At 40.4% G+C, this 23,280-nt stretch overlaps 1 protein-coding gene across 1 annotated transcript in view; it reads left to right on the forward strand.

Moving 5' to 3' along the window:
- The window catches only part of whrna (whirlin a), a gene marked incomplete in the record, with an annotated part of 122,113 nt that overhangs the window by 93,283 nt on the left and 5,550 nt on the right, over nucleotides 1-23,280 (forward strand). Inside the window, 6 exon segments of the mRNA XM_035667386.1 lie at nucleotides 8,563-8,775; nucleotides 10,626-10,847; nucleotides 14,433-14,507; nucleotides 15,838-16,417; nucleotides 17,245-17,411; nucleotides 19,677-19,799. Coding sequence (XP_035523279.1) covers nucleotides 8,563-8,775; nucleotides 10,626-10,847; nucleotides 14,433-14,507; nucleotides 15,838-16,417; nucleotides 17,245-17,411; nucleotides 19,677-19,799 — 1,380 coding nt within the window.

The following is a 23,280-nucleotide window of genomic DNA, read 5'->3' on the forward strand; positions in this document are numbered from 1 at the left end:
GATCCTTTCTTTCCTCATCTGATGCTCCTCGACCATATGGTGTGTGTGTGTGTGTGTGTGTGTGTGTGTGAGAGAGAGAGACACACACAGAGAAACAGAGAGAGAGAGAGAGAGAGAGAGAGAGAGAGAGAGGGGGCATTAAGAGTGAAAGATATGTAGCAGAAGGGGTTTAGGGCTAGGCAGCAGGAAAGGGGGTGATAATTCACAGCCCTGCTCCTCCTCCATGTGAGCCAGGGAGCCTCTGTTTGAGTCGACCCCCACCACTAACCTCTCACTGTGTCAACACATCCTCAGCATATATATTAATCTCTCTTAGAATGATCCGCCCGCGATTGCCCTGCTTAAACAAGCTAATGCCGGAGATATTTAACTATATTTGCTTGCATCGTGTATTGGTTTGGGCCGTTGGTTGTGCGCCTCCTCAGAAATGAATGCAAGTATCAAGTAAACAGCAAGTATCTCTGGCTTAAGGGTTTGTGCTCTTATAATCTGTATCTCCTTGTCATCTCTCCCTCAAATGGTGCCTGTAGATTTAGTGCATCCCAGCGGTCACATCCTTTGTCCTTCCAAACTCCCCCCCCCCACCTCTCCCTCCATCCTGTAATTGCAGCCCAAAGGCCAAGTCAGACCGATAAGCTAATTAATTAAGGATAGGTCACAAAGCAATTCTCAATCATTAATTCTACTCTGACCCCATTTGGGCCTTGATCTGGAGCAAATTAATGTTGTTTGAGAGACAACAAAATGTATTACAGCAAATAACAAGGGTAAATATTGCTTTTGTCAGTCAAACCTAATTTGCTTATTGAAGCTTGAGGTGACTTAAATTTAAAGGTACAACAGGATTTGGTGCACATACTGTAATCATACACAACCAAAGTGAAGAGCTTGACAAGGCATAGAAAGAAACTCCTTGAATTCAGAAACGAATGGTAGTCAGACCTGAAAGCTAGCAAGTATTATCTTGAGATGTCCTTCTTTTATCAAGATAAATCCTGCAACTTTGATAACCGATGTATATGTAAGTACACAAAGGGACGGGCAACAAAGAAATGTTTTTAGATTCCCACCACTTGAAAAGAAAAGCAAGGTTGCAGAGTGAATTAAAGGACATCATCATTTTGTGAATAATGGCTCAATGAAATTCACTGGCCTGCATGGACTGATAAATACACTCTAAGAGGGTGTACATTTTACCGTATGCTTCCAAATCCAGCTCACAAAATTAGTATTTACTGTACCATGAGGCTGCAAAGTATTTAATTCAGGTTGGAATAAGAAAAGTACAGAACAGTGTCCAAATGTGTGAGTCAGGATTTTAAAAAAAGGCAGCTTAATCAGAGTTGCTACTCAGGTAGACTTTTGTTATTGTACAATAAAAAGCTGCCTATGAAGTGTGTTTACTCTGCATGCTCTTTACAAAAGAGAGAAACAGTTCACTTGCCTCTTTCACCCAAAGCAGCTTCCTGGAGGGTCTAACATGGCAGCGTTCATGCTCTTGTGACGTCCTGTCAATCAAGTAATTATTTTTTATTCACTTGCCAATTATAAGATCATTAAAGCAGACAGGGAAGCCCATCTGGGATCAGCCTCCATAACAGCCTGCTCTATTTCTCACACAGTTAAGTTTCTCTTCATATTTTTTCTGATTTTCAATTTTCCCTTACAAGTAATAGTGAAAGTCTTATTTATGAGCATATTAATATTTACAATTGTAATTTAATTTACCATTAATGGATAATTATGGGGAATTAATGGAGAGAATACAAGTTTCAACCGAAAATGTCCGTTTTTGAGATTTATAAAGCTTCCATTTTGAAAAGGTAAGCAGTAGGATAGTTTATAAATCAGGGTGTTTTGGATATGTTCATACTGCAAGCAAAAGTGCCCGAATCAGATTTCCTGTATAAATCAAATACAGGTCTGATTTTTTTGCAATGCGACCTCAGTGTGAACAGTCATATCGGAATTCAAATGACTTTTAAGACACTCAACATTCATCTCAATTCCTATGTGGCGGGAGTGAATGAAGGCAGTCAGTGTAGGGAGTCAGGGAGGTGTCAGACCTCAGCAGTATTTGGGGTGACACTTCTATACAAGCAAAACTTGAAGGATCGTATCGTAACTGGTCTGTTTGCTGACTCTGCATCCATCATACACACCTCCGTAGCAGACATTGCTCCAAAAAGAGGCCTAATTAAAATGTGGTTCTCCTTCTCCTCATCCTCATCTGCTTATGAATTCGTTGGCTTCCACTGCACAAAATCTTATTAATGAAACCGTACATGTTGTCTTCAGTGGCCTCAATTTATACTTCCAAACAACAGCGTGCTGTGTGTGACGTCGTATTACGGGACAATGTCGTATTACTTTTTGCATGTGGGTCAGTTCAGGATCAGTCCATGTAAAGAGCAACTCTTTTTAGAGTTTGGGCTGTTCGGTTTTGCTTCAAGTCAAGAGCAAGCCAAAGAAAGACACAAAGACGGTAACAGTTGCTATTTTTTAAATTTAAATTGCAATACTGTGTACTGTATTACTTCTCGAACTTTATCATAGTGGTAGCACTGTTGTTGTTGTGCTTATAAGAGTGCAATTTAAAAAAAACAACTGATCTCGCCTGTCAGTTGCCTTTCTTCACTGATACACATCAATATGTCCAAGACGACTGCAGCCTCAATCTACAGCCTAGAGCTGAAATACGTCTGCATACAGCCTATCGTGGATTAAACCAAAGATCACAAAGAACATCAACTATTGGAGAGAGCTCAGGAGCAATATCAATACTTTATAAATATTTCGACAGTGAATCTGATAAGGATTTATAGAGCCATTTCTTAAGCGCACCTTCTTGGTGACATCCTCAAGCAGCGGGTTTGTGACTATTACAAGACAAGATTCTTATATTTTTTTTTACAAGCTGCTTGTATTAGGTTTTTTAATGTTCTTATTTTATTTCATATTTTGGAAAACTGGTTTTCAAATGTGCACTATTGTCACAATAAATAACTTTTCTTCCCACTTACTGCCTGTACATTATGTGGGCTCTCCTGCCTCAGTGAGATTAAGACATTTGTAACAAGTTTAAGGCAGTTTCACACAATTCATGGAATACATGTAGTTTAGTTTCTAGCCATGTTTGAGGCTGTGGCTCTAGGGAGGGCAATGTACGGCCTCCATCAGGTCATACTATAAATTTATCCAATTGGTTTTTGACTAAATAACTACAAAACAAATAATATTCAAATCATTCGTCAACATCATATGTGCTGAACATCAACATCTCAGCATTGTCATGTTAGCATTTCATTTAAAGCCCCGTAGACTCAATCCGACTCTTGTTAAAAACAAACTTGCTAACAATTTTTACAATCCATCATAAATAATATGTAAAAGGTTTCCTGTCTCTCTATACTGAAGCTGTTATTGATTGACTTATATTTGCCAGTTTCTTATTATTGAGTTGTGTGTGTATTTACTTGTGTATCATGGTGTATCACTACTGTATCAAAGGAAATCTGAAATGCAGGTAGCATTGGAGCAGTTGGCTCCATAGCCTTTAACAGAGATTTGCCAAACCATCCAGTTAGTCTTCATCCTTAAAGTATTTTTTTCCCTGTATCACCAAAAGTACCGTAACCATCTCGTGACCATCACAGTGAAGGAGACAGTCTGCAACTGTATTTAGAAATAAATAAATAAATAAACAGGGCATCATTTTGGTATTTTTGATTAAATCCTTGGACTCATTAAACATAAGTTGTATAGACTTGAATGTAAATGCCAAAAGATATTGATATTAATGTCAATTGCGCAAAAATTATATCTGTCTGTGTTATTATTCAAATGTATAATAAATGTCATCATTCATTAACAGCAGAGATGCATTGTGGTTCGACATTACTGTCATATAACCATAAGGTCATGTGTTTTGTGGCTGCACACTGTAAATCAGCTAGTACTCTAAGAGCATCAAATAATTGAATAAAACATTTAATTCTGATCCGGTCACAGGTATTGACTTTGTTGCTAATAATAATTTCTGATGCATACAGTAATTTAGGAGATGTGGCCGCTCTCTGAGCAAAATAACACATACACCTACACACGCAAACACACACACAAAGGTTCAAAGCACAGGGGGTTGAGAGAAACTCTTGCAGTGATAAGCGACCACTGTTTATCCCCTTGATGAAGTTGATTAGCAGCGGTAAATTGCGATAAGAGCAGGGTCGATTTCACTTCTTAGCGATGTGTTCAGAATTACGTTGAGGCTGGTTTGAGCCGAGTCATCGAGCAGCGGACAAGATCTGACTCCGTGGTTTGAACACACTTCTTTTATGGTTACTGTTATCCATCTCATGGAGGAGCATTACAGCTTGTAATGTGATTAAATCAGAACACAGTCACCTCTGGGAATATTGCTATCTGTCAGCTTCACTGTGGGGAGTGCCAGTGATGTAGTAAATATGTCTCTTATAACTTCCTGGCTTTGCAGGAACCATCATAAAGTTTACATATAGAGCTTGGTTGGGAATCAGTGATAGAATTGAGAAGCTAATGTATTGGCTGTTTCTAAGGCTGTAATATTGCAACATGGCAGAGGTACACTTGTTCTCTCTGTGGGCTTTAAGGTTCTAATACTAAGATCTGCCCCGACAGGTCAGACACAATCTGTGCCACCATCATGTGCAATCGATTTTTATAGCATTGGCTTGGCAAGCTTTCCTCTTCTTTCTTTAAAATGATTTTCCTCATCCTATTTTTATTTTCAGTGAGAAACTCTGTTCAGGAAAAATAATGTCTGAATGTTGTTTAGCAGAGATGTGAAAAATCAAGGAAATCTTTTTCTTTACCAAGAATATAGTGCTTTTTAACTGTCGCTCACACACACAAACTCTACCCTGCAGTGTATTGTCTTTGGTTTGGTTTCTCTGGTCTGTGTCTGATACTTCACAAGTTCAGTTATATGGTTTGTTTTATAAACCTGACTAATTCAAACATTTCTTGTAACTTCCCTTGATTGAGGCTAGAACTCAAGACTGGGTATAAGAATTAAGTTAACATCATGTCAGTCCTGGCCTGCATTATATGTCTATCATTGTTATTTTTTAACAAAAATGTTAAAGTTCAGCCACTGGCTTTTCCCCGAGCTTTCAACCACATCTCACAGACTTGTAGATTGCTCAGTTGTCACAACGTGACATGAGTATGGGAGTAAAACTGCTCATTGATCATATATATATAAAATAAAGCTGAGCTCGGAGTTTTGAAATCCTGACAATGTTTTAGAAATGGTAGACAAATTTTAGCTTTCAGCTTTCTGCTGAACAATATTACTGAAACTGGCTTTTTAGCAGAGATAGTGTTACATAGCGATCTCTCTCACAAACAGCCTGCTTCTCTGTGAGGAGAGACTGTTTCTCTTTCCCTCTCTCTTTTTTATCTGAAACTTCTACATATCAATTCGTTTCCTGTGCAGTTTTGGTTGTATAAACTTTCCAGTCCTCTGTCCTTCCCCCTGAAGAGGTCCCTCAGCCCTGCAGGTTAACCTTCTTCACTGTAGCTTATTGTAATGTTCAAAAGTTCTTGTTCCTCCTCCTGCAGTTAGTTGATTTGGGGGTCCAGGTTCACGCAAATATCAGTGCTTGTGGATCAGAAGCTGTTGGTGGTAGATAACATTAGCTCTGTGGTCTTTATCTAAGCCTCACTGACGCTGTCTTTATCTACAGTTTAATACTGCAACATTATGTTCTGCAATCAAACACCTGCATCGTAGGTGTCTGGTTAATTCAAATTAATCCACACCTTCCAGCCAATTTAGAATGAAGAATTCTCGATGGCCATGATGTGAAAACTTGATTAATTTGACATGACATGGTCACAAACATCACCACAACCGTCTCCCAGAGATTCTGTTTATATACAACTCATTTGAAACAGCAAATGTGTTTTGAAGGAAGCATAATGCCGCTCAGATTACGTTCCCTATTATCATAATGAGGAAATTCTGTTAATTAACCAACCCAACAACCTCCCTGCGACTCTAGTGTGGTAGATAAATGTTAATTCAAAAAGATGTTGCCTGCGAACATGATCCAGGCAGTAACAACATAATTGTGAAAAACAATTATGAGAAAAAAATTCTAAGATAGGTAGAAAACTATTGCTCAGGCTTATGAAGTCACCAGCTTGTTTTGTATGAATCGCTACAGACTTTTTAAAGAAAAGACTGAGCAGATCTTTTTTCACCCACCAGTGTCATTTCTGGAAGTTTTTTTTTAGAAGCCAGCTTGAATCCAGCAGTGTTAGTCATCCCATTTGTCTTTTGCTACAAAGTGGTTTCTGATGACCATGTGGGCCTCTTCAACCCAGCGGCTCGGCCAGCCATTTGCTTGTTTTTCAAGAATCCTTTGCATAAAAGTCATTTGATGAGATATTCCGAGCAATGTGTACAGATGAGTAAGTTGCGGTGGAAGTGCAATCTGCTGTACACACTGACAGCAGCAGAGTGCATGGAAAGGCTGTTTTTTTGTTAATGTTGAGACTAATGGAATTGTGACTCAACAAAACACGGACTCCTATCTATTGAAAAAAAAAAACATTTGTACTTTTTTTCTGCTCTTTGTGTTGTTAAATGAAATCAAGCTATACCAGAGATAAGGCGTGTGACATTTTAAGGTCTTAACTCAGTCAGTTTTTGATCCGGCTTTATCTGATTCGCTCCTAATCGTTTGGATGTCGACAGTGGCCGTTGTTGTTGTTGGCCACTGCGATAAAAATGCCAATCAGCTTACCATGGCATTTAAACAAACAGCGCCAGAGAATGACCTCAGAGATGGACCGGTTCCAACAAAGGGACCGACGTTACCGGATGTCCATTAACTGTAAAATTGTGCGATTACAGTAAAAGCGCCCTCTCTCTGTCCTCATGCATTGCTATCCTCCAGCAGACCTCATTAGCAGGAGACTGCAGGTGTTCCACTCCAGTTGAGTGACGACCGATTTCATTAGCTCCCTCAAGTGCCAATCTGCCCTCTAATACGACTGCCACAGACAGACTGACTGCTCACATGACTCGTGCGGTCCCATCGGTTCACTTCATGGCGCCCTTGAGTTAAATAACCGGGACACGAATGCTTTAGAGAAATTTTTGTGGTAAGCATTGAGGTGATTAAGATTCTGGCAGGGTAGCGCCAGAGTTCACCTTGGGCATTAAACAGTTGTTGGCTCTGCTCAGACCGGGGACACTGGGACAACTCCTGCTACAGATGATCCAGATAGACGAGAGTTGAGGATAAGTGGAAGCAGGGAGTGAAGAAGGAAACAGGAGGAAGAAACATGCCCGGCGCTGTGTTCCCCTCCTTCTGTTTCCGTCTGGTACGAAACGCAGGCAGACACAGACCCCGAAGCTGTGACTTTGAAGTTGTGTCTTTGATTAAGGAGTTAATTAAGGAAAAACGGCACACTAGCAAGTAGATAACTGAGAAAAGAAAAGGAAGGGGCAGAGAGGGAAAAAAAGGAGCAGATATAGAGAGTGAGGAGTGATATTGGCAGCTCATCAGTTTCTAGAGTGCCAGAGTGTCGTTCTGATTGGCAGAAGAGCCAGCTGACACACCGGGGATGGATATGAAAGCTGTAGAAGGAATTAAAACCCAAAAACCTGCCACCCACATGTGTGAATGGCACAGTTTCTGCCCTGCTGCAAGCTGTGGTGTTAACGCCATAAAGCATTAATGATAATGGATGATAGTAGGACAGCAGGAAGAAGGAAGAACAAAGAAGTAGGATGATAATTTATACTTTTGGGATGAGAAGACTGATGGTTAGTTCAGTGCATGTGGGTGTAATTTATGTTGTTCTTCTTTTTCTGTCCGCCCTGATTGGTTTCCTGCCTTTGTCTGCTCTCTTACCCTCCTCCTGCTCCTCCATCACCTCTGGGTCTTGGCGGTTATCTCCCCTCTTTCCTTCCTATCCATCACTTCTTCCTCCTACTCTTGCTGCTTTCTCCTCCTCCCTCCTCATCCGCGGTTATCCTTACAGTTTTCACCTCCTGCCATGCTGAACATGCGCTGCCAGTCCTCCTCCTCCTCAAACTTCTCTCTCTATCTTCTACATCAAACTCTTTTCCGTCTTCCTCGTCTCTTACCCCATTCTTCCTCACAACCTACCCAATCACCTTCTTCACCCTTTGACTCTATAATCCCTCTTCCTCATCCCTCCTAACGTCTTCCTTGTGTTGTTCTCCTCATTCTTTTCAAAATTTTCACTCCTCCGTTCCACCCTTCTTCTTCTCCATCACTTCCCCATCCTTCTCTAAATCATCATCCTCCCCACCTCTCCATTTTTCTAAGAAATCCTATATCACAGCTGCTGCCATTCCTCTCCCTGACCTGCTCTTCACCTCTTCGATTTTCCTCATCATCATCTTTTTCCTCTCTCTCCATCACCCAAGAAATGAAAAATAAAATCAATTATTATAAAAATACAACTTATAAATTTCAAACAATAAAAATAAAATATAAATCTCTTCTCCATCTCTTGTCTTCTCTTTTCCTCCACCAGCCTGGGTTTTATAAAGGCGTGGCGGGCTCTCAGGTGACCCTGTCCAGCCTGGTGAACCAGTCGCGGGCCATGCTGGAGGAGCAGGCACGCCACTTGCTGACAGAGGCGGAGCGGCAGACCATGGGCTACTACGTGGAGGAGTACCGGGACGGGCACATCGGCGTAGAGCAGCTAGTCGTGGCGCTGTTCGAGCTGCTTAACACACACGCAAAGGTGAAGGCCGAGGAGGCTTGTTTGAGAAACGAAAGAAAAAGATGAAACGTGAATCAATTTCCTTTATGCAGGACTCCTGTACAGTCTGTGTGTGCGATTGCTGCAAGCTTCGAACTGAAGTCTTCTAAGCTTTTCTGAGATTTATGCTCAGGCTTTTTGCCAATGCTTACAGTTCTGTTTTGTTTTTCCTTCCTCCTTGGCTCTTAAAAGTCTCTTGATTTTCACAGTCTGAAGTAGTTCACCTTATAAAAAATACAATAAATCAAAGGCATTTTATTTCCAATTTCTCAAGTACACTGCATGTATCATACACCCACAGAAAGCTTTTCCAGCTGCCTTGTACTGTATTTAGAGCTACTGTACTGTCTTACTGATGGGTTGTTTTTGGTGCGGTTTTTTGATTTGTACAAAAGTACAAGAAGATTAGAGTGCTGCAGGGATATAAGTATTTTTGTAGGCCAACCTGGAAGTTAGCATCGCTCTGGCTCCTTTGACAAAAAGCCAATGGGTTTTTTTCCATTGGATTTCAGATTTGCAGACAGTAAGCTCTGTGGTAAACAAAGGTTAATGATAATTACACGTTTTTTTTTCATAAAGATGATAGTTTGCAAGAGCGCAAGTATAAACACAACGAGGCTGTAAAGTCAGACTAGCGAGTAGATAAGTCTCCGTGTTCGGCTTGCTGACGTTTAATGTCACCGACAGCCACTGTAGTCTCATTTAGCCACTTGTTAGCAACCGGCTTTTTTAAGTCACATAAATTACTGACATAGTTTATGTTGTAGAACAAAACGTGAAAATCTCTTAAGCTTGTGTTAACTACGGACCTTATTCCAGGCTTCTGACCAAAAACCCATTCAAAAGAAAATAATAACTCAGAGTTTTAGGACTCATTCCTGCAGCACTCACACACACACACAAACACACACACACACACTGCAGAGTCGGGTTTGATCATTGTTTTAATTCAGTGGGAAATTCCCCTACCAGGATGCACTGATACCACTTTTTTTCAATCCATATACATTTGGGTACTTGCCAATATCAATATGAGTACTTAAAACCATTACAGTTGACTGACTTTAAAAACAGGTTTTATTTTCATCAGATTTTTTCTCTTTCTAACTCTAACAAATGAAATGTTACTTAAAATATCTACAAACTGCTGACATTGCTGCTCCTCCACCTATCTGCTCAACTAACTAACTAACTAGCTAATTAACTAGGAGGTTACGTAACGTCATGGTGCTGTAAAGTGGAACTGGGCGCGGTATCAGAGTAGTTTTATTAGAATTAGACCTGATACGCCATACTGATATCAGTGCCAATTTTACAGACTGAATGAGATCCAGGTTTACGACAAAAGGTCATAAATGGGACCATCACTGTTACTTCCCCAAGCAGTCGCGATGCATTGAAGAAAAAACTTTATTTTAAACTGTCGTGTGCACCAAAAGGTTTGAAAGTGAGCATTAACTGGTTATGAAATATAATCAGTTATGGTCGAGCTGTTGGGCTGTTTCTGTGTTGTTTTTAGAGGAAGAAGAAAAAAAAGCAAAATTCATTCAATTTATGAGAAAACTCAGTAGGGGTAAGTTTTCCTTTTATTTTCCTCCAGGCAGTGCTTTCATTTTTCATTTTTTTTCACAAATCCAGACGTTATTGAAGCTCAACCATCTCAGCAACTCTCAGTTCAATCTTGATTAGAGTTGATTTCCAGGTTTGGAGAGTTTTAACTGTTCAGTTTAAAAAATAAGGTTTATTTTGGTTGATCTAACCCACCAAAGTTTGTTACATGATACCTTTGCCTCCCTTCTTGTTTCTCCCCCTCTCTACCTACCTCCCCTCAGTTCTCTCTGCTGTCAGAGGTGCGAGGTCTGGTCACCCCACAGGACCTGGAGCATTTTGACGGGTTGGTGCTGCGACGTGAAATTCAGGCTCTAAAGGCGCGACAGGGGACAGTCGGAGCCACGGCTCTCCAACCAGACTCCCTGTCCATGGTGTCATACCCAGACACCCTGACATCGTCCTCAGCCAGCTTTATGACCAACACCACCCTCAGCTCTGCTCGGGTAGGCTGGGTTTGTTGGCTGGATGATTATCTGCCCATTCTTGATTTAATGTGTATGTATGGGTTAGATAAGATGGACAAAAATACGTTTTTCTATTTTTTTCTTTAGGAATGATTGGGTGTGTGGAAACTTGAAATTAGAGTTGGATATTTTGGGGTGAAAATGATGAATGAACTTTTCTGGGGTTTTTTTCTGGTCTGTCTCACTGTCTGTCTGTTTGGATTGTGATTGGTTCCTTCTCTGTTTGGCTGTCTGCTCACCCTTCCTTTCTGTTGGATGTGTGTGTGTGTGTGTGTGTGTGTGTGTCTGTGTCTGTGTCTGTGTCTGTGTGTGCATGTGTGCATGTGTGTGTGATATATTTCCATGGATTATAACAGACTCTGCAGAAGAAAAGATGCTGCTCTGGTGTGGACTGAATAATGACACGTTTCAGTGCCTTCCTGTTGAGACTGAAAAGTCTTTCTGCTGATATTTGATAGGTTGTGTTTTTCTTCCACCTCAATAACCCCACCCTTACTTCCACCTCACTCCAAAAACCTCCCCTCATCTCCTCCTCTGTAGGAAAGGCTGCTCTGGCTGATAGATATGATGGAGGTAGGACTCGCTGCTGAAAGTAATGAATGCTTTCCAACACACACACACACAGAATACACACTAGACTAGGAGATGTAAAGCTCCCTGAGGGCAGATGTATACCAGACACACGTGCATACTCTGACTCACACTCTCACTTTGGTTTGTGGCTTTGCAGTTTTTTGTTTGCAGTGTTTTTCTTCTTTCTTGTTTTTTCTGTCTCCATTTTGATTTGGACAAGAAGTACAGTGCTTTCAAAGAAAGTGATGTGTCTCTACAATCCTAATGATTAACAGTGCTCACAGTGTGACTGACTGTTCAGGAAGTCTCTGGCTGTTTTTATCAGGATGACATCACTGTTACAGAGAGGAAAGATCACACAAATAACAGCTGTGTTTCATCCTAGAGAGTTTGATTTAGCAAATATGTTACCATTAAATATGTTTTCATAAAATTAGTGTGCATGCCTGGTTTGTAAATAACATCAGGTAATGCATATATTTAGCCAAGAAAATAATTCAAACAGTATCAGTATATGATAGTCATGACAACATCTACATAAAATCTAGTGATTAAAGCACACTTTACACACAGTCTGGTTTTCTAAGTAGTTAGCCTCAGCTGCTTACAGGTAATATTAGTAGATTGTCTATTTATTTATGAAGTCATGATGTTATGCCTATGTATTACTAAGGCATAATGTATTACATAGTCATAACACTGTAACGTAACCTTAACTCAAGAGTACCTTAACTCAAATTGAATTAAGGTACCTGCCTTTTGTTTTGTTGTGAAGTGAAGTTTACTGTTTACCGCACTAAAGGCAGAGTACCTTAACAGAGTACCTTAACTCAGTTTGAGTGTTCTGAAGTGCAATGAAACACGACAAAGAACCTTAGTTGATCTTGGTTTATTAATCATATCTTTAGTTTGCTGGAAAACTTTTTGTTCAGGTTACACATGTGGCACAGTTTCACCCATCAGTATGTGTTGGTATATGGTGAATGATATCGCATCCAAATGTTATGGTTGTGGATGAAGACAACTGATTGCACCTGATATCACACACGACACACACACACACACACACACACAATGTCAAAGCTGACAGCGGAGATAAGCTGTTGACTGTCTGCAAATTTTTCCACCAAACAGTCCTCATTCAGAGGCCTTTCTGCTTTCTCCTCCGAGAAGCAACATTTACATGTGTGAGAGAGTGTGTAGGTGTGTGTGTGTGTGTGTGTGTGATAGTCTGTATTCTTTTCTGTGTGTCTATTTGTGCTGTTTTGGACCCATGGGTGACTGCTACCACTGCTGTGTTAAGCAGATTAGAGAGCTGGGTGGGTTTGGGAGGATAGCAACACTGAATTTCTGAACCACACTCAAAGCCAGGTATATAGTCAACTGCATACCAATGCATGTGCACACACACAAACTCTGTACACAAACACACGCAACACAAACATATTAGGCAGATAGACACACACACACACAATTGAAGCTTGAATATTTACTGGCCAGACACAACGTTGCTGTTGGATGATTCTGCAAAACCTCAGATTACATTCAATGACAATGGGTTTTTATCAGATTATTTGTACCAATATCTGTGGCTGTCAACTACAGTATGGTTGGAATATGGATACGTTTAGGCAACTTAAACTACTTAACTACTACTTAAGCCTAAACAAACAGCCAACATTAATTGTACATCCGTAACTGACCAGATCAGATCAAATACAAGCATGTTACAGATAGAATACTTCCACTGTTGTTGCAGTTTAACATCTGCAATTCCATAAAGACATTTGATGCAGCTCATAGAGAATGAATCAGTCGACAGACACGTCATAGTACATGTAGAACCAGTAGCTTGCAGTCTATAAACAGGGACAGACCTACAGGATTGGTAATGTTAGTGGCATCCAAAGTGTCACAGAGCATGTCGTAGACATTGTCAGACTAGGTAAGAGAAGGGGCAAGAGTTGTGACATGTTTGTCTTTGCGTTGTGGGCTGTCACAGATGCAGAATGGGTTGTTTTCCAAAATAACAAACTGCACAGGGTAGATTTTCATTCATGATGCACCACATCTGTCATATATGGGAATTACTGAGCTGATATTGTCTGGTCTGATCCCTCCAGTCAAACATGTTACAGGCCACCTACATACTGTGTTTTTTTTACTACACTACATAAAGATAACACTACTTCCTGCATTTGCACTGAGTGTTGGCATTGTATGTAAATCATGTTCTGCAGAATTGCCTAATATGATTCCTGGGACTGAGATATACACACACAACACACACTGTGTGGATGGTAATTGCGGATGAACATACACAGACACAGCGTGCTCTGAGTGCTTACAGTGCAGAGCAGCGTCTCTGCGTGTAGAATGTCGATTGACTCTTGTGATAAATAAATTGTCTGTAAGTGCTCCCCGTGCGGCAACGAGGGGTAATTAAGCTGAATTGATGAGGCTTTTGTTTTGGTTTAGTGGCAGAGTTAAATGAAGGGCAACGTTTCTCTGAACTCAGCTCCTCTGCTCTGAAATCGCTCAGAGATCTGCTGCAAATTACCTCCTCTCCACCACGCCGGTGGGATTGAGCTCCCAAATCCTGCTTTGAACTGAGCTGATGGTTCTTGATCGATTTCACAGCATGTGTGTTTAGCTTGTGGAAGAAGACATGATAGCTGTGTGTGAGAGTGTGTGCGAGTGTGCATGCCTTTAAGACTTTAAGACTGGCCGGCAAATGTGAACAGATATTGATGTCTTTCCTTTTTTCTAGGAGACGTGGAACATGCACCAAATCTATTTTGACATTAGTTTTGGGACAAACACACATCTGTGCTTAACATCTGTTCACAAGCTTTCTCTGTCTCACTTTAATCACTCTCTTCTTCCTCCTTCCTCTCTGTTTTCTTGTTTTTCCTGTCTTTAATCATCCTCCCCTATTTCTCCGTCCACCTCGCGTCCCTCTCACTTCCATTTCTTTCCTGCGTCTCTCAGAACGACAGCGTGGTGGAGAGTAATGAGGATGTTCCCGCGGAGAGTCTGAACACGCTGCTGACCGACATCTCTCTGGTGAGCCTGGCAGGCAGGCAGGCACAGCCCCTGCTTTGGCCTGATAAAGATGGATGCGACACAGGGAAGAAGTGAGGAGGGGTGAAAAAATAAAATGGTTAAAAAAAAAGAGCAGGAGAGGAGGAGGGAAGAGGTAGAAACGGATGGAGATGCTTGAGACGTGGCTGACCTGCAGGCTTGGTATTGTAGACTGAGTTGGAGTGGAACAAGTGTTGTGCACCAAATCAGAACGAGGAGTAGAGCTTTGTGAAAGTAAGTGCCGGTGCAGCCTTTCTCCATCTTTTCTTTGTTGTGTGGAAAGAAGAGAGTAGAAGCTGATTACAGTATGCCACCTGGCCTGTCCAAGTCTCCTGCCTTGCACCTCAGGGTTAAAAGAAATATATTGCCGTTTCCAAAGCAACAAGAGATATCAAGAGGTCTTATTATTTTTATTCTGAACAGCAGGGGACAAGCGGGAGGTGAAGGAGAAAGGCTTTTAGTCAGCCGTCGTCCAAGGCTACATGCCATTCAAATCATACCATACTTTTCTTTTGTAAACGTTCTTTTATGCTCATTTAATGTTTCTTTCCATACACTGATGAGCCACTCATGTCTCAGTGTTGTTCATTCCACTGTTCAGTTTATGTTTGAGCGCTTTTACTTTGAAACACAGGTGACCGGTGGAATCAGACCGACGAGCAGCGACGTGTTCAACCCTTGCATTACACTTCAAGTGGCTGTTATAGCCACTAAGACTGGTGGAGTGGTTAAACAGGTGTCTAATACAATTGTGTGAGTGAAAAGTGTTGGGAATCACGAGGAAAGAATACAAACAATTGGTTTAAACGTTGGTTTCCTCAGCATGTTACAAATTAGGCAGCTAATTTTTCAGTATGATACAGGGTTCGAAGTTGGTAAAACTGACTGTAAAAATCCTTTTTTATTTCTATAGGGTTGTTGCATTCAAATTACCAAAAACAGATTTCCTCATTTACCTCTAATAGCATTTAGTTTGTGGGGCTCACAGAATTAATAAATAAGAATATCTATAGAATAGAATATATACTCAATATTAATTTGTCGTTCCAAAAATAGGTGACCCTGTTGTTTCCTCAGGACATTTTTACAAAGTAGTTGCAATCTGTAACAGTTGACAGTGTTAATGGATGAAATAATATTTCGCCCTCTGGCAATTAATTTATGCATTTTCAGAGTCAGAGCTGATCAGATTTATTGGATTTCTCAGCTTCATAATGCCTACAGTGTAGCCACATTTTGTATGGGGATATATTGTGCCATTATACATTGTTCCACCCCTAATCAATGTTAAATATATATCCTCTCACTCCAGGACGACGTACAGTCCACCACAGCTGAATCTCCCCCCTCCTTCAAACCTCCGCCCCCACCAGGGGTGCAGAGGCGCCCAAGTAGACGAGATCAGGTCAACAAATGCCCTTCATCCGAATCCTCCCACTCAGGCCTCTACTTCACAGCCCCGAGCTCCCACAACCACAGCAAAAAGCCAGGACATGCCCCCGCCTCGCCCTCACTGCACCACAAACATCCCAGGGACCCGTCTCAGGACTACGCTGTCGTCAGAAAGAGAGATCCCTCGGTAACCTCCAAGAAAGAAAAAATAACAGCTGCTCAGTTGTCTATGGTCACCCAGCACAACATCGGCCCTTTCCCCAGGGTGCAGTCTCCCAGCAGAGGCCCCAAACCTGCCGCCCCATCCCCGTCACCTCCACCTCCACCTCCGCTCCCTGCTCCTCGTCCGCCACCTTCTCTCCCTCTTAAGCCAGTGTCCATGTCCAAAGCTTCCCCCGCCTCCTCTCCTGGCTCTAAACAACAGTTTGTTACAGTGGAGGTTCATAGGCCCAACGCAGAGCCCGACGTTAACGAGGTGCGGCCGCTGCCCCAAGCTCGAGGTGAGGAACGTAGAGCTCAGGAAATAAAATGTACGGACCCAACGGGTGTCACATTTGTCATTTGTGTCCTCAAATGAATAACATACACAACTAACTAAGCACAACTAATTATTGTTTTAAAGTACTGATCAATTTGTTAAATAAATATCAATATTAGTAGTTTAATGTATACAATGTGAGAAAAAAAATTTAGTGTCTATAAAATATGAATTAATTTTTTTCTAAACACCTGCCTTTTTTACATGATTATCCTCAATCTGCAGTTTAGTTTATTGTAACACTGATAACTCCAATAAATAATGCATACTTATTTTGTATCACTGCATTGACTTTAAACATAAAAGCTTTCTCACTAACTAACTTTTAAGTATCTGTAGTGATTATGAAACATTCAGATTAGATACCACAGTTTGGATTTATTTACTGATATTGGCCATATTTTGAGGCTTTCTAATTGTCATTGTCTGCAATTAAATGAGGAAATATGCTGAAGAAAATGTGTATAAATATCATATGCATTGATTTGGGCTTAATGTGCTTAAATGAGCAATTACCCAGAACACTGTGTATGATTGCCACTGTAGGCAAAACGTCACTGATCATAATAAGCTTTTAATCTTCTATTGAATCTCAAAATCTGACCCTTTTCAGAACAAATCTAAAAATCTGGATTGTTTTTTGTTTGTTTGCGTTTGTGCAGTTTACCATGACAACACCGCATTTCAATATTCCATTAAACTCAAAAGTTGAAGTAAAAGAGTAAAACCAATAAAAAATGGCTTTTATATAATAAGACTGAGATGTCATGTGTGGCTGTTTACTCTCAGGTGGCGCCCTGTCTCAGCTGTCAGACAGTGGCCAGACCCTCAGTGAGGACAGCGGGGTGGACATAGCTGAGTCAGGACACATCAGCAAAGACAGCAGCCCCCATTCCTCACGCACACGCCACCCCCGAGAGACCCAGGGGGGCGGGGGGGACAACCCCTCAAAACCGGTGAGGGGGTGATTCAGAACAGCTGTGAGCCAAACATGGATGGATTCATTGTTAAATTCTGAGGAATCTATTAAATTAATTTAGGTGTGTGTGACGTGTATTTCTGTCTTTGTGAGGACCAGTTTGAGTGAGATTTTTAAGAAAGACATTTTTGGAAGTTAGAAGGAACATTTTAATTGAAGATATTTTCAGGAAGTGGGGACATTTTTGGAAATTAAGTTAAAGAAATTTGTTTTCAGGTTCATGTAAGCCCAGTTCAGACCAAAGATTCATGACAAGACGAAATAGAACGTAGCAACAGGAAAGCAGCTGCTGGCTGAAGGCGTTACCTCCAACTCAGCTTGTACAATCTCCATTGGCTGGTTTTAGAACATAAGGCACATCACCTATTTCAACAACCAATCAGCTCATAGTCAGCTGGTCAAGTCAGTTATAAACTGCCGAGTTTTGGACTGAGGAAAGAGAAGATCACCTCATCAATTTGTTTAAGGAACAGCCATGTCTGTATGACATGAGCCTTAAAATGTGCTCAAATAAAGAGAAACCATGGACGGCTCCAAATTCTTGACCCTTGTTTTGGCTATTTCATCGATAAAATGCAACTATAGCAAGTAATTCACCATCACTATTACTCAGCTACAAAAAAAGCCAAAGAAACCGGCAGTTAGAAGTACAAAGAGTTGTTGCCATGGAGATGATACACTATCTTGTCAAGTTGCCGTGGTGAACTGCAGATTTTTGCATGAGCAGATGTTGCAAACCGGAGCATTGCAAGTAGTTGCAAGATTCAACTCCTCTCGTCACAAATCTTTGGTCTGAACTGGGCTTCAGAGTTTAGGTGTATTTAGGTTTATGGACGTAAAGAATGCAGTATTATGTCACTGTTGGTCCTCACAAGTATGGAAGTACAAACATGTGTGTGTTTGTGTGTGTAAAAACATACCAAGTTAACAGGTTGATAAATCAATGTGCTTTATTGCTAATTCTCCTCCAGAATCTGTTCTTAAACCTAACCGTGATCTCTTCTCTCCCCCCTCTGTTTGCTCACACAGACTGTTTCCTTTGTTTTCTTCATTTGTTTATTTCTCACTCATGTCATTCATTCAGTCACATGCTCCATCATTTATTTCATCACTCACTGCGGTGTAGCATAATGAATCTCTAAAAACGCTCTCTGTTTCTTATTGATTAATGGAATGAATAACAAGTAAGGACGGGAGTAGCCTGGTCGTTTATGATGAGAGAGATGTTAGATTCAATGTCTGTTTCAGATTGGAGTCATTAGGCCGAAAATGCAAAAGCTGAATCAAATTTGTATCATAAAAAGCTGCATTTTATTGCTGAGGACTTGGAGCAAGGCATTTTCCTTCTGTTTGTTACTGAGTATCAACCAAGAGTGTGCTGACAAATAATATAAAAAGCTTCCTAAATGAACTTATAGAAGACATTTGTTAAAGATATAGTCTACTGTGGGCAGTATGTAAATGTGCCAAGGTCCAGAGTCATGTTTTAGAGACGGCTGAAGTGAAGGTGAGCCATCCAGCATGTGAGCTATATGAAGAAGTTCAACCCCCTGTGCTACCGAGCCTCTGTTCCACTAGCTTCTGTAGCCTGTGGTTGAGTTAGTTTTCTCATAAGGAGCTTTCATCTATTGGCCTTTTCTGAAAAGCTTAAACAACAATGAAGGTCCCTGGCCAAAATTGAAGTGGAGATGCTGCAGTTATCTGGTATGCTTCTTAACCACTTCGCCATCATTGTTTTTTTATCTTAGAATAGGGACATGGATCACCAGGAACATTCAGAGTAACATACAATAAAAACCGTCAAGAAACTTTACGAGAGCTGACATAACAGTGACTTAACAATAGAAAACCATTGTGTAGATGACTTGTTAAAAGCTGGTAAAATAATTTCAAGATTGGTTATGTCTTCTGTCCTCCGTCTTGTGAAGCTCTTAAACATGATTACTGATGTTGTGAATATGTCACCAGGTTTAATATGTACATGTTAATGATGAGTCGTGGCCTTTATGAATGTGTAAACCCATTGGGAAGACTCTTGAGCATGTGTGCTCTGAGAAAACAAAGCTCTTCTTTGGATAAACAGGCAGAGAAATATATGTAGTCAAAGAGGTACAAAGGGGAAGCAGACGCAGGGAGGTTGTGTAATGTTATATATATACATATATTTACAGCTTTATATATATGTATAAGTAATGTTCTTGTGTATTGTACCTTGTGCCCCTCTCTCTACCCCTTACTTTAGCCAGGGCTGTTGGAGCCCACCTCTACACTAGTGAGGGTGGCAAAGAGTGCCAGTACCCTGGGTATTGCCATTGAAGGTGGAGCCAACACTCGCCAGCCGCTGCCACGAATTGTCACAATACAGGTGAGTCAGAAAGAAAATAAAATAAAATTTAAAATAACTAGGCTCACCTCTACCTAACCCCTATCGTTATTAAAATGCTATCGTCTTCATTTTGGTGAATATTCTCCTTGTATTTGCTGTGATTATTATATCCTGGGTGCTTTCTTTGATTCTCTGCGATGGCACCACGCACCCAGCTTCCAGGTGGGATTTGATGTCCTTTAGGGCTTTATATGGATTTACACTGCAGCTGAACTCACTCTGAGATTCCTGCTAATTTGGTCCTCGTCAGGGCTCTTACAAAGATGCTTACAACATTAGTGGCCTTCATGAAAATGGAGATTGGAGACTGCAATACTTTTTAGTAAGTAGGTATAATGTCAGTAGTTGGTTTAATGCTGATGTTTAGGAATAAAGGCAGAATCAGCAACACCTTTGAAAGATTATATACATCATGTTGTAAAAAAAAAAAAAGCTAAGGTTCAGTTCAGATATGTTAATGTTTAGTATAGTGACAAGACTGAATAGAGTTGCACATCACATCTCAATCATTTGTCTGTACTGAGTAAGACAAGGTTGAAACCTATTATATGACTTTACCATGTATGGTCTGTGTGCTATTGTTAAGACCTCAGTTGTGGGGTCCAGGGGAAATGAGGAGTAACAATTAATAATTTACCCGGTGTCTAAAGAAGGGCAGGAAACGGAAAGATTTGTACTTTGTAACTATTTATTTCAACGTAAATGAGGTCAAATGTAAACCCAAAACAATTTCCTAAAAAGGAAGAAAAGTGCTATATTGTGGTCAAATTGTTACACAGATACTTAGTGGTAGTGTCTATAATGTGCATTCCTGGATATTAAATGTTTATCTTCAATTTTCTCTAGTGGTCCCAGTAATACTTGTTCTTAAATGGTACTGAAGTAACGTGTCACATGACATGGTTAAGCTACATTTGGGTTAACAAATGTTAGAAATGTAGTTGAAAGAATAATACTTTCCACTCATATCTTAAGATGTTTGATTTAAAAGAGAACGTATAATGAAGCAGAAGTCTTTAGTTTTCATATAGTATCCAGCAGAATATTCCAATCTTAGCGTGTGATGAATTTGTAATGAGTGATGAATGATTAACCTGTTGTTTATTACCCCTTATTAACCTGTAACATACATTTCAGTTAGATATTACCTAGATATAACCATCATCAATACCAAGCTATTACCTGGTTATTTCTTTGGTAATTACATGATATTACTTAATTATTAAACAAACTATTACCCCACTATTACCATGTTATTATTGAGCTGTAATTTAAAGTGCTACAGAAGATTGTTCATTCCTATTCATTCTGAAAGAGCAACGACCAATGGGGAAACTCCAGTAAGTCAGAAACAGACTTTAGCGTTTATAGGGTTGGCTCGTTTTGCTGCCATCCAGCCAAAAATACTGGAAATCCAGCTCTCCTGGCTATGCAGAGCGAAATCCAAATATTGACAGCTTAGCTGGAAATGACAGGTTAGCCACCTCTGTAGAAAGCTATTACTGTGACTTGGTGTGCATATACCTGTCTGCCATGGTAATTTGCAAGTCAACAAAGCCTTGTATTAGCTCAGGACTATCTCTAGCACTAATCATTTCCAAACCACAGAGAAAAGGGAGTTACATTTTAAAGATCAGAGCAGTGAGCAGCTAGTGACTACAGTCCACACCACATTCAAAGCTGTCTGTCAGCCTCCCACTCCACAGAGGTGTTGATTGAAATAAAAAAAGGGTTGCTGATTGCGAGGGGAGGCATAAAAGGATTGGAAATCAGCACATTCAGAATCAAAGAGTACACTGGAAGAAAGGACGGCAAGTGTGACCAAAGGATGCAAAAGAAGTGATAGTGATGTGAATAAGGAGAGGAGGAATAAGGAGGATTTGTACATATGAGGAAGTGGAGGTCTGGTGTTGTGGATGGGTGCAGTATTTGGGTTTGGTGGCTGTGTAGACGGTGAAAGGTCAGTGTGGGAAGGGTGCATTGGGACCTAGTAAACAATGTATAAAACATGTGTTTTTATTCCCAAACTGCAGTTGTTTGCATTTGCGCTCATGATACAAATAACCCAGACATGTGACTCAAGACCTTTGGTCCAAATCTAAAGCAGTAAAGTGAAGTTATTTTTTCTTCAGCAAGTCAAGTCACAATAATTATCAGCCATTATCAGGCTAATGTTAGCTAGCTACGGAAAAGATTGTATCTGGCTAACATCACCTTACATCAGCCCTCACAGACCCTTACCAATCCGAATGAGTCTTCAAATGACAAACAAAGTTTGATGCTGAAGTCTGGCTCTCAGAAATCTTTGTTGGACAGGTCTTGTATTCAGCAGTTCGCCTTTTTCCTCTTGTCACAGACCTGACAATGATGATCTGATCTGAGGTAATATCGCAGTATGCACTTAACTGACAGTGTAGTCATCCAATTATGACAATGCCATTGCCAGTGGGGTCAGCCCTATGTTCCCAGATGATTTTTTTCAAAATTAGGCCCTATGTTTCCACAGTTCCCACATTTTAATTTTTTTTCCAAATTAAGCCTATGTTACCTACATTATCTTTTTCATAATTTTTAATCAGATTTTATTCCCCTTTCTCCCCCTAACCCCTTACCCTAACCCTAACCACATAGGGCTGTGGGAACATTGGGCCTAATTTTAAGAAAAATCTTAGAAATGTGGGAACATAGGGCTGTGGGACCATAGGCACGCTCCCTTCCCAGTATGTGCTCGCATATCGGGTAACATTACACAGACACTTGTAATGTGACAATGTTAAAATTTTTATTACATGTGTAATATTTAAACTAAAAAATATTTAAAAAAAAAATACACAGAGAAGTCAAGTCAAGTTGCAAGTCATTAAAACAGGGACTTGAGTCGAGTCCAAGTCAAAATTACTTTTGTCCCCATCCCTGCAAATCCCCAAACAAATGCAGGAAGATGGGATATCAGGATTTCTTCCATTGAAACTTCTTTATCTGAAGTGTTTCTGCTTTTGTCTCCTGTGACCTAATTCTATTTCAGAACTGCTTCTTTGCTACATTATTGTATGTTATTAGCTGTTTGTTAGCTCCATGCATTCAGAGGTAACAAACTGTCAGCTCTCAAATGAACAGGAAACTCACAAAGCTAAAGATAAGATGGAAAACATTTGATGAAGGAATCTTATAGTGGCTGTTTTCACTTGAGAGGATTTTTTCTGCCATGTAGTCTTGGCAAAGACAGTGTAAAGCCAGTAGCAGTGGTCTAGTAAAGCCTCTTGAAGCTCATCATTTCAGGACGGTACATCAAGTAAAAAGATAACAAGCTCAAGCTTCTTGCACATTTTTGAAAAAACATATTCAGTTTATCACAAAAAATAATTGAGCCATGAAACTATCAAGGGACGACGGAGAAGGCCAGCACTGCAGCTGTGTGTACATTTATTCAATTGCAACACTGTTATGTAAGCCAGGAACC

Source organism: Morone saxatilis, unplaced genomic scaffold (genome assembly GCF_004916995.1).
Source record: "Morone saxatilis isolate NCDOM2014 unplaced genomic scaffold, NCSU_SB_2.0 Contig21, whole genome shotgun sequence".
In the NCBI taxonomy this organism is placed as follows: Eukaryota; Metazoa; Chordata; class Actinopteri; family Moronidae; genus Morone; species Morone saxatilis.